The sequence below is a fragment of the Vanessa tameamea genome, chromosome 7 (genome assembly GCF_037043105.1).
Source record: "Vanessa tameamea isolate UH-Manoa-2023 chromosome 7, ilVanTame1 primary haplotype, whole genome shotgun sequence".
Taxonomy (NCBI): domain Eukaryota; kingdom Metazoa; phylum Arthropoda; class Insecta; order Lepidoptera; family Nymphalidae; genus Vanessa; species Vanessa tameamea.
The window spans coordinates 343,647-356,409 of NC_087315.1; the positions used below are offsets into that span (position 1 = coordinate 343,647).

Sequence of the window (12,763 nt, forward strand, 5' to 3'; positions counted from 1 at the left end):
TGTAATATTACGGCGGCAGAAATACTGAAATAAATCTGTAAAAATTTCAACTGTCCATCACGGTTCATGAGATACAGCCTGGTGACAGACGGACATACAGATGAACCGACAGCGGAGTCTTAGTAATAAGGTCCTGTTTTACTTTATATGTACGGAACCCAAAAAAACTATAGTAGCGTATTACAAAACAATAATAAGAATATTTATATTTACATAATACTTTATTTACAATGTCTATAGTATTATTATTCGTACGAAATATATTCTCTAACAGAATAAAGGAAGTAAGAAACAAGTAGATACTAAACAAACTCGAGAAACAAAAGCCGTAATGCCAACTTCTTCAAACAAAATTATTCCAAGTCCTTGTAACTATATAAATTAAATTTGTATTATGATATTGTGTTATTTTTTTACATAATTAGACTTTCGTCGAGTTAAAATAATGAAATAAACTAGTTGATAACTGTATATAAGTTTTGTATTTGTCATAAAAAATCTTTGTAAGAGCGTCAACAATTAGTATGAGCTCAGGGTAGAAACAAGTAGATTTTAAAAGAGCACGAGTTAAATTGAAGCAATGGTGAATTTTGATGTGCTCAATTTGCGTTCATAATTATTAATCTCGCGTGATTTAAATCATCGTGGGGAAATTGACATATTTCAGTTTGGCAACGTGCTGGAGTAAAATCAAATCTACATCTTACCTGGAGAACCTTTGTCGAGAGGAATAGTCAAAGGTATTTGTGATATTGTATCGTTTGCTGATGATACCTTATGAACCTTTATTTAACAAGTAATGACTTGTTAGAGAGCATACAAAAAATAATAGTAATCTTGGTGTTACTGATACTACAGGAGATATTTGTATCTTTAATGCTGAATTTTTTTCAAATAACCAATAAGATTCAATACTTCATTGGAATCCATATTTATTGGCCGTAACAGGGATTCTCAGTAACACTGCAAACGCGGTTATCAAAGTTAGACAACTAACTGATGTTGATAGTACTCCATTAGTACATTCTGGTTATTCTCAATGTTTCACATCTTACGGCATACTACTTTGGGATAACGATATAGATATTGAAACTTTTCTTACTATGAAAATTTGCTGTCTGCTTATTTATAACATTTTGACCGATGACTCCCTACGAGATGTTTTAAAAACATATTATATTTCGTATATATATAAACATAAGAAGAGAAGATATTTAAACGAAGATGTTGATATGACTTGGGAACCTTCAAGAAAAGAGCGTACTCTTTCCTGAAAGGCCGGCAACGCACCTGCAAGCCCCCTGGTGTTGCAGATGTCCATGGGCGGTGGTAGTCACTTTCCATCAGGTGAGCCCCCTGCTCGTTTGCCACCTATAACATAAAAAAAAAAATCCTGAGTAAAGGTATGCGCTTGTAAAATAAAATACCGTAGAAATATTTTATTTATTTTACCATTCTTATATTAATAGCATATTAATTAAAATATATTTATCTCTATCAATTAAGTAAATATTCTTTGATTTCCATTCAGAGTTGACAAATATTATTGTATTTACTTGACTTCATACCTACGTCGTGATTTCATTAGAATAAAGATTAATTAAGTTCCTACTGACTTTCTAGTCGTATCTTATAGGTAGAACTGACGTTCCAAACCAGCTCCAGCTTTACATTCAATATAATCCTATAAAATGTTGATTCAAACCTGCTTGTAATCCTATTTTTAATAAAATATTTTTTTACGAATTTTTATTTTGATTGATTGAGTGGGACATTAGCAGTCTGTTACTATTACGAATGAATTCACATTCATTCGATGGAAAAGCGACGCCACCAAAATTTGATGTGGCAGTTTATTTTAATACGTTGTAAAGGTTTTATTTCTAATAATGTAGGTATTCATAAAAATATGTAGGTGTAAAATATATAAAAAGTAGCTAGTAACCGATTCCGACTTCGCACGGATAGAATTGGTATTTAGCCTCATGATTTATAATAAAATCTCAAAATCCAGTCTAGCGAATATTTTGTACCGTACCATGACCTTGTTTTTTAAATACTTAAAATACATTACAAGTAAGTATTACTGAGTATAATATACATTAAAGTTTTCTATAAATATAAAATATCACTTATAAACGATGTATTATGATTCCGTAAACTAAATAACAAATGAATAAATAGGTATACCATTTGTTTTAATAAAAAATATTGATCAATAAATTACACTGCAATTAGCAGTGGAATAGGTGGCAAACCAGAATGTGGCCCACCATACAGAAAGTTACTGACACCGCCCATATATATTCTTGAATGTTCCCAAGTCGTATCGGTTCGGAAAAACCGCAAAGCCAGAAAATACCTTAAAAGACGCGCTGTTGTGCATTTTCAGACATTTAGGCGGTGTTGATGAAATTCTGCGGTCGGAATTAATCCAAACAATTCCTCGAAATATTTCCCGTTATAATGCGATAGAAGGTGCAGAGTGATCAAACATCACAAAGCCAAAGGTTTAGGTATTTCGTAAATGGCTTGATCGTCAATAATAATTCGACTTCCTGCTATTGAAGGGCAGAATGAGAACAGTACTCCATGTGAGGCCGAATTTGCGCCTTGTATAGTTTTAAATATTAGCACAGCTAAAGTACATATGTACCTACATGGAGTCAACGGTACTCTCTATGGATGTCTGCAAAGCAATAAATATTGCTGATTTGCGACAAGTCATTGATATGCAGAAGAAACAAAGTAGGTGATAGTACGCAGCCTTTTGGAACTATGCATCGACAACGATTGTGATGCTCCGATCTGCCAAAAAGCTGGCGATCCAGTTGCATAATTTGTCGGGAAACCCATAATAAGGAAACTTCGAAAGAAGCGCTTTGTGCCATACGTGATCGAAGGCTCTGGCTGCTAATGCCTCCCCCTTGGAATCAACTACTTCCATCTATGTCAGGCAAACTAGAAGATCACCGGCTGAGCCACTGAGGAAACCGTGCTGACGGTCAATAATCAGCTGGTGATCCTCTAGGTACCGCAGGAGCTAGCAGTTTATAATGGACTCCATTATCTTGGAGAACAAGGAAGTGATGGCTATAAGCCTATAATTGGACGGGTCTGACGACGCATTAAAACTGGTACCAACTCCATCGGGACTAATCGGGAACACTCGAATTATAAATATCCAAAAAAGAAGTACTTTACGAACTGCACTTTGCCGGAATTTAACCTCCGACATTATGGTATCACACCGAGGAATTGGTGGTGGTGGCTGTCCTGACACAAAGAGAGAACGTAAAAGGTCAGATTTCTTCTTCGCGGTATGAGCCAACCAATGGCTCACCGTTCCTGTACAGGGATGAAAAAGAAGGCAGACAGAAATTTTCTAAGGTAACCTTAGCGACCAGACCAGATTGTACGTGTTCCTAAAGGAAAACACACAAATATCTCCAATCCTGTCAATGAACTTCGTCTTTTCTTTCGCAATAAGAAATAGTTTTTGAAGGACCTAGATGCAGAGTTATATTCCTTTCTGATTACTGTGATTTGTCTACAAAAGATAAATGCATCTTATAGCGGACTATCTTGTGACTTTTTTATCTTTTCGGTTTTTTTGTTTGTACAAAATATTATTTTTTCGTTATTAACTTTATCTTGAACATTTAAAAACAAACTCAATTATATGTTATTAATTATTTTTCCAACTAGAAACTATTCCATGACAAAAATAACTAAGGACAAAAAATTTTTACTTTAGTAAGTAAACTCGAGATCATAATTATGCACATTCAAAACTTAAAAAATAGTAGTAACGTGTTACGGAACGTTTTATTTCTTAGAATTTACAAACGTCACATTTGCGCGGGTTATTCGATGTCAAAATACTTGCTTCTGCTTGTCAGTTTACTTTTAATAACAACGGAATATAAAAGTTACAATTTAAATGGAATAGTTCTTATTACAACGATAATTTTATGTCGGAAGTTTGTGTATGAAACATTGAGTGTAACTGTTTAATTATGAGTTCTTTACTATCTGCAGAACTTTCAGCAACTTGCAATGCATTGGGGACATTGAACAAGAAAACAGGAAAGTATTTGATAGATGACTTTACTTTGAATACGGTTAAGGATCTAATAAGATATCTGAGACGTGATGGAGAAGATCACGAGATACGAAGACATTTTGGACAAACTAAAGTGTTACAAACCGACCTACTGCCCATGCTTGTCGATCACTGGGAGAAAGAAGAACTTTTTGACGTTACTCTTAGGTTAGCATAAATAAGTTTATTAAATATATTCGTGATAGACCATAAGACTATAAACACAAAAATATTTCACAGGCTTTTAGTAAATTTGACCAACCCAGCTCTCCTATTGTATAGAGAAGAGGTACCAGTCGAGAGGACTGCTCGACACAATTATTTACAAATACTGACACATTTACAGTCTTATAAAGAGGAAGCTTTTACAAAAGTTGAAACTTGGCAAGTTTTTGCAAAGAAATTAGCAAAGATACTTGAAATTGTGAGTAATAAAATAAAAAAATAATAATAATTCATTTAACTGCTTAAACTCAATTAAATAGATTTATTGTCCATATTACTTCTACTATTTATTACAAATTAAACTTTAATTCAATACATTTGAATATAGCTTATTATTTCTATTTACTACCAAGTTCATATAATTTTCTTACTATGATATAAACACAACATTTTATATATATGAAAAATATTGTTTATATTTGAAAGCAAGAGGCAAAGCCTATTTTGTAAGTATTTATATAAAAATGGGTAGGTGTAATTAATAGTGCACTTTATTTATAAATGTAATGCCTTATTACAAATAGGATTGGTCGGAAAGAGACGAAGATACGGGATTAATAATAGAAAGAATATTGATCTTAATTAGGAATGTTCTGCATGTTCCTGCCGACTTAGACAAGGAGAGAAGACCAGAGAATGATGCTAGTGTTCATGATCAGGTATAATTTATTATTTTCTGTAATTATAGTTGTAACAAGATTGGTCCTTTATTAACATGTATTATATCTGATTAAATTCTGTTCTTGTAACAAATTTGATACTATGTCAATAACTATAAAATAAGTTGTAAACAAACTGCATCATTATGCTTACACGGAATTGAGTCCACAATCTATACTTTAAGTATAAGCTTTTTTTAATGATAAATAGCCACTTCACATATAATTTTTTTATCTTTAAAAACAATTCCAATATCATCGAGTATGATTAATGAATCAAGTATATAATTTGCATAAAACATAATATAATGTATATAAAAAAATCTAATTACTTAATTATATAATGATAATAATAATATATAATAAGTTTAATAAATTAAACAAATAAGTAATTTTTATTAAACGGTACAAAAATATTTACTAAGTAATACTACATTTTATGACTAACTATATTAAATTTATTTTGCCACAACCTAATATTGATATTCCACTTTGATTCCTTCCAGAGTGAACATTATTTTAATATGAATTACATTATTTTTAGGTTCTTTGGGCATTAAATCAAGCAGGAATTTTGGACATAATCCTGTACATGTCTTCAGAGAATGAAAAACAGTACTTCATGCATATAATAGAAATAATATCTCATTTATTGAGAGAACAGAACCCCACTAGCTTAGCAGATGCAGCTTTACAGCGAAGTGTCGATGAGAAACTCCGAGATGACCAGGAATTATTAACTATGAGGATGGCGGAGACAAAGGAGAGAATGAATAAAGTAAAAATGTATTCATCTACGAGGTTAGTTTGTTTTTTAGTATTGATTATGTTATTAGTCTATGTTCAACTGTATTCTTTGCTTTAAATAGTGATAACAGTGCACATATTATTTCACCAATGTCATTTAAGAGATAACATGTTTTTTATTTGTATTTGTGGCTTTTGTTTGTGGCGGGATAGCACAGATTATAAGGGAAAATATGAATCAAATCAATTGGTGTTCTCGAGATTATAAAATCAGTTACAATCAAATAAATAATTATTATTATTTGAAATAAATATTAATTACATTATGTTAGTAAGGGAGTAAGAATATCATAACATATTCCATTATATAGAAAGCTATTAGGCTCCTAAAAAAGGTATTTTTATATAAACATATCTATATCATAAATATAGATAATATTTAATATTTAATAAATATACATAAATATAGATAATATTTATGATATAGATATGTTATATTTATTACTTCATAAATTCTGGTTATATTTAAATCTTATGTTTTTAACATTTAGTTATTGAAGTTAAATTTCTATACAATCATTATGATTTAAAATTCGATAAAACAAAAAAAAAACCTTCATTTAATTTAATTATTGCATTACACTGTGAATTGAAAACATTTTTTTCTTCAATTATTATATTTTTTTTTTTTTGCAAAACAATGTGTATTTATAACAGATTGAGTGTAGAACTAAACAATTAAAACAACAATTGTATAATCTATATAACATAAAAATTTATTACAATGGATTTTTCAAATGTCATTTCTTTGTTGATTTAATAAAAAAATATATACATTTAATAACATCATGGTAAGTACGAATTGCTAGCCACAATAAGTTCATAAATATACACTACACATAAAATACACTTTTCAGAATAAGTTCAAGTAATAATAATTCAAAACACCCCTATTTCTTCTGTTATGTACAATGTTATGCTTATAAAACGTAGGGTACTTTTTTACTTTGTTAAATAATCAAGTAAATTTAGTGGGTGTGTTCAAATTGTGTGTGACAGGAAGAAGCTATATACGGAATTACATGGTTAATTACAAACTCATGTGTTTTCTTCGTTCCTACGAACATAATATCTTCCCAATCCATCACTGTATCTTAGTACAATTCTCGGAAATATGGTATCACAGGTGCCTTTAAGTTTTATAGGAGTTGCCCATCGTTTACCACAACCTATCCCTTGACCGTTTGTCTTCAAACTTATTGCCAATACTGTTTGTTATAGGCATTCTCGTTTCGGAGGTACTTACGTGATACAAAACATGAAGTCTATATCGGAGAACGAACTCATTTCCCTTAAACCCTTAAATAAAATATCAAACTTAGATTTTAACGGGAGCAAAAAATCGAAACTAGTCAAACCCAAGAACCGAAGGCCTACCGAGAGCGGCATGTTGGAACGAAGATCTGCATTCGCTATCAGGTAATTCCATATTTTAATATAACTAGTTGTCGTCAGCGGCTTCGCTCGTGTTTTAGGGGTTGGCCGTCAGGGGTTATGCATTAAAACGTAGCCTATATGCTTCCTTAAGCTCAAGCTTGCTTAGTACCTAATTTCATCAAATTTGGTTCAGTGGTTTCGCCGCAAAAGGCAACAGACAGAGTTACTTTTGCATTTATAATCTTAGTATGTACTATAACAATGTTGGAAAAATACCCTGTTATTCAATTTCTTGTAATAAATATAAGTTTAAAATTGATCAGACGTGTTCAAAACGAGTGTGGATCAAAAATATTATATAAAAATATACTAAATTATTATAGTAAACCTAGAAATCTTGATACTTGAAATAAAAAAAGTGAAACATTTCAGGTTATTTCTCAAGGAGTTTTGTATAGAATTCTTAAACAGTTCGTACAACCCTATGATGCATTACGTAAAGGATGTGTTGGTGAGGGCGAAGGCTCAACAGAATGATGAGTCGTACTACTTGTGGGCCATGAAGTTCTTCATGGAGTTCAACAGAGGACACGACTTTCAAATTGGATTAGTCAGGTAAGTGATTGAATTTCAAATCATAATATATTTTGAAAAATCATAGCTAAAATAAAACCCATCAAATTTCTATAAAAATATATTTTTACAAAACCAACCAATTATTTGGTTGACAGACCACTGCTTCTATTGTGCAGTGCAATAAAAAATTACCGACAGAATTAAATGAAAATGAAATTTTAAGAAAAAAGAGTAGTTTCTGGGTCAAATATTAATTTACCTAATAGTAATTTATTCTTTGATAAGGCCTTTGATTGTATGTAATACGAAACTTTGGTCAAGAAGCTATGTCATTATGGCATTAGAGACACTGCACTCTTCTGATTTCGTATCTGAGCAATCGGATTCAGGGGATGATATAAATGGAAAGAGATCTCCCAGGGCTCCAGTTAATGTAGGGGTCCTTCGAGAATCAAATCTTGGTCCATTTCTCTTCCTAGGCCGTATAATAAAAAAACAAAAATTGTAAAATTTAGTAAACGAAATGTAAAAGCTGGTGTACTTATCAATGGGGGATCGATGGATCCAGTTGAATCAACTGAATTTCTTGGCCTTACTGTTGATGCCAAGTTACAATGGGTCCCCCATATTAACGGATTGGCGAGTAGACTGAGTTCTGCGGCATTTGCGTCCAAAAAAATAAGATTATTTACCGATGTTGATACGGCTCGCTTAATATATTTCAGTTACTTTCACAGTATAATGTCTTACGGTATTATGCTTTGGGGTAACGCAGCCGCTATCTATACTATTTTTGTGCTGCAGAAAAGGGCTATTCGCGCAATCTATATATACAACAGCGTGATGTGGAAGATAAAATACTTTAGAGTTCGTTTCTGAATTCGAGACTTTAATCAAATTACCTTGAATTATGTAATATTCTATCACCTTTTTATAATCATCATATAAGGCTGGATTTTTTATTAGTTTTATTTCTAGTAGTTTAAATCTTCTTAGTGTAATTTATTTTGTTTCACCTTTAAAACACTGTGGATTCATCGTCATCATCTCTTTTTGTTGTTTTTAAAAAAACTCTTCACAAATTGTCTCGTCTCTTGTCATTTTCTTAACTATATTCTCTGGTCCTCTTTCTATCTCCCAAAATTTGGTTAAGAGTTGGTCCTCTTCTTCTCTTTGTACGTGTCTTCCCATCTCCTGCTCCTGTTATAAGGCCACGCTAAGCTAAGCTTGAACAGTAGCTTCGTTGATAAATGATGCCTCAGAACCTTGATCTATAAGAGCACGTGCAAATTGATAATAGCCAGTTTCTGCTTTAATCTTGACCACTGCTGTAGCCAATAATACTTCTCTGCGTGTCTCCTGTGTAAAGTGAGTTGATATCTTAGTTTCCGTTTCTGTTGCGATGTTAAGCTCCTTCGACTCGCAAGGAGATGATTCTTGTTTTCGTTCAATATGCAACAAAGAGTGATGACGTTTTCCACAACGTCAACAGCAGGTTGATTGGCGACAAAACTTAACTGCATGATTATGTCCCAAACAATTAAATCACATCTCTTTGCTTGCACAAACTCAGATCATTCTTCAGGAGATTTATTTGAAAATTGCTTGCAATGATATAGTATGTGTGATCCAGAACACATAGTGCAGGTATTTGTACGTGAAATAGCTCTATTTTTTTCATAAGTGGAATGAAATGATTTCTGCTTGATTAGTTGTTTTAATGGATTTATCATCTCTAATGTTCTAAAGCGTGTTTCTAGAAATTGTGATAAATCTTTCCACGTCGGTAAGGCGTCTGACTCAGTCTGACTAACATGCACTTCCCATTGTTTACGAGATTCTTGATCTAACTTGGATACAACTAAATAATTAATGAATAAATCCCAATTTTCAATGTTTACACCTAAGTTGCTCAGAGATTTCTGGCACGCTGAAGTAGTATCCAAAAGTTGTTTTAAATTAACCGCCGAATCCGTAATTACATTTCTTTGACAAAATAGCTTCTTCATAATCTCATTGGTATTGTATCTGAAATTATTGTAGCGCTTGACCAACATTTTCCACGCTTCACCATAATTAATTTCTGTAGTTGATAAATTTTTTAGAAGGTTTGCATGTGCTCCTAAAAGACTGCTCTTTAGATAATGTAGCTTTTGCACTCCACTTAAACTTCCGTTTTCATGGATGAGTGATACGAAGAGATCATAAAAAGTTTGCCATTCATCATAACCACGTGAAAATGTTGGTAAATTGATCTGCGGCAATCGTACTTCATACATGTTCGTCGGCTGATTTGAAGAATTTTTCTTTGAAATTGATGACATTATTTGCTCAAGATATTCTTTTAACTTCACTTTGAATTCGAAATAAATTTCATCATATTTATCAAAGATCTCATTTCCAAAGTAACTTAATTTTATTTTATCAGCAACTGTCACTTTAGAAACTATTTCTAAATGTTGATCAAAGAAAATTGTATATAATTTCTCTATATGTTCAAGCTTCGATTCTATATATGGCCGTGTAATTCTTTCCCTTGGTGTTTTTTTATAATTTCGAAAAGCTTTCTGTAAATTTTTTAATTGATCTTGTTCTAAAATCGTATAATCCATTTTATAGTTTGATTTATTAAACTGTCAATGTCAACGAACTCATATTTTGAAATCTTGAAATTACATATATAATTCAGTCTTATAATTAATAAGAATAACACATTTCTTTAAATCCGTATACCTATATATCGCGAATATTTGAAGTCTCAGTTGAACACAATTTATTTTTAAGTCTTTCGAAATTACACAATTATTATTTTTTCTAAGTCCCACAATTTCACAGATTATTCTTAGTCTTTTATTGCACTTTTATTTTAACGTAGGGTCAGTTTTCCACTCAACATACGATGTTCTAAGTCCATAATATATCTTCCTCCTCAATCCTGAATATTTCCCGGGTTTCGGTACCAGAATGTCAACACTGCACTATTATACTGATCACACTATTCACTAGATAAGTTAAACTTCCATGTTCTTGAATAACTCCCTTTATTGACTCGCATACAATGTTAATATGTAAATCATTTGTACAAAACATCAGCGCGATTTAAAAGACTAGTAATTCCATCTATACAATTTTATGAGAAATAAAACTAATTGACATAAATGACACAAAATATTTTAGACAATAAATTTAAAGATATCAAGATATTAACTGTTGCTTCTCAATATATATTCTGTAATGTTTTGTATGTACGGAAAAAATATTAATGATTTTATGAGAAAATGTGATTCTCATAGCATTGGTACAAGGAACAAACACAAATTCTTACTCCTGATACTCGACTGCATAGAGTCAGTAACTCTTGTGGGGCAATGTATACGGTTCTACAACAGGATCCCAGAAAGCGTTCAAAATGCTTCTGTTGCCAAATTAAAAAAAAATGTTAAGGAACGCTTGTGTGCTAAAGGTTATTATACAATTAGTGAGTTTATGTTTGACAGCACACCTTGGGAATGAAACGATAGCCTCCTGGCTGTTTCTATTCATATACAATTATGTATGTAATTAATTTGACAAAAAAAAAGACGCGCTGAGTTTCTTTCGCCGGTTCTTCTCAGGTCAGGGTGTTTCCTTTTCCGAACCGGTGGGAGTGTTCAATTTGACCATCAATAAGTAAGCGTAAGGCTTCTATATCGAATAAAGAAATTCGAGCTCGAGTTTGACACACCGCCCACTCCAAAAGCTGTCCAAAACGAACTCGCCACAGCGCAAACGACCATCCCCAGCGAGACGCTGTCCGTGCCGACGTTCCACTTCGTGCAGCAGCAGATGGAGAAGTACAGCGACATGATCAAGGTGGAGAGGAAGAGGTTCCCGGTGTGGGTGCGGCGCCTGCACGTGGCGCTGCGCGCCTTCCGCGAGCTGCTGCAGTCGCTGCGCGTCGCGCGCGGCGCCGCGGCCGCCGTGCGCGACGCGGCGCGCGCGCTGCAGGCCGCCCTCTTGTACGCGCCCGAGTACCGCGAGTTCGTGCTCGCGCTGCTCCTCGCCTACGACGAGAATAAGATGCCGAGGTACCGCCGTGAATGATAATGTTGTAAATTTATTCGTACTAAAACAAACAGTTTTGTCGGCTCCGAAATGTACTATGTAGGTAAACAAAGTAAAATGAGCCGCTTCCAGTGAGTGGCAAAATAACTTAATTGATCAGCAACTAATGTAATATTGGGCAGCCGTAAAATTGAATTCAAAGAAAATTTAATTTTATCAAGCAAACGGCGGGTGATCGTTTTATCTAATTATTAATTATATATTTTATCAAATAGAAACCGTAGGTCCCCAACAAACAGAGATTATAGTTAATAAATATTATTTTGATGCGAACCGATTGTATTGAACAAATGTTTAGCAGAATTGTACAATGTATTGAGGACTATTTATATTGCAAACATTTACATTATCGAGCTGAGCAAATATCTACTCATTTCCTGGTAATTCTTGATTTAGTTTCGGACCAGGAATCGATGGGGATTCTTTTATACGACTAAAAATAAATAAATTATGAAAACTTATGAAAATATCTTATGCTGTCAAATTAACAGTTTTTCTTGCTTTTACTGACCAAATAAAAGTCTATCATGCTATCGGTCCGACTCCGAGCCGTCATCCTAAATGTAATATTTTCCCACAGCTCATATTTAGCAGATTTGGTCGAGACGGAACATTTGTTTCTGAAATTGCTGGAAGAGTTTTGCAAGAATACCGGACTCGTGGTGCAGAAGAAAGTGAGGAAGAAGGGAAAATCTAAAAGTGAGTATTATTTGACAAATTTCAACGTAAATTTAAATTCGCAGCCCTAGCGGTGATGACCACTCACCACCAGGTGGCGCGGTTACCAGTCTGCATATCTAGTATTACATAAAAATATGTGTAACCAGCCGATTCATTTCGTATTCATAATTATTCTTCTAACACTTTAACGTTCCGAGCGTGACGGGTGTGGCGTCGACTTCGTGCAGTG

General features: G+C 33.2%; 1 protein-coding gene across 1 annotated transcript in view; it reads left to right on the plus strand.

The window, feature by feature from the left end:
- Positions 1-3,869: 3,869 nt before the first annotated feature.
- LOC113392197 (protein timeless homolog) overlaps positions 3,870-12,763 on the plus strand; it is a 39,338-nt gene continuing 30,444 nt past the window's right edge. Inside the window, exons 1-8 of the mRNA XM_064215434.1 lie at positions 3,870-4,273; positions 4,346-4,529; positions 4,855-4,989; positions 5,534-5,790; positions 7,018-7,215; positions 7,606-7,788; positions 11,532-11,816; positions 12,434-12,552. Coding sequence (XP_064071504.1) covers positions 4,020-4,273; positions 4,346-4,529; positions 4,855-4,989; positions 5,534-5,790; positions 7,018-7,215; positions 7,606-7,788; positions 11,532-11,816; positions 12,434-12,552 — 1,615 coding nt within the window. The 5' untranslated portion in view covers positions 3,870-4,019. The remainder of the gene's footprint in view (positions 4,274-4,345; positions 4,530-4,854; positions 4,990-5,533; positions 5,791-7,017; positions 7,216-7,605; positions 7,789-11,531; positions 11,817-12,433; positions 12,553-12,763) is intronic.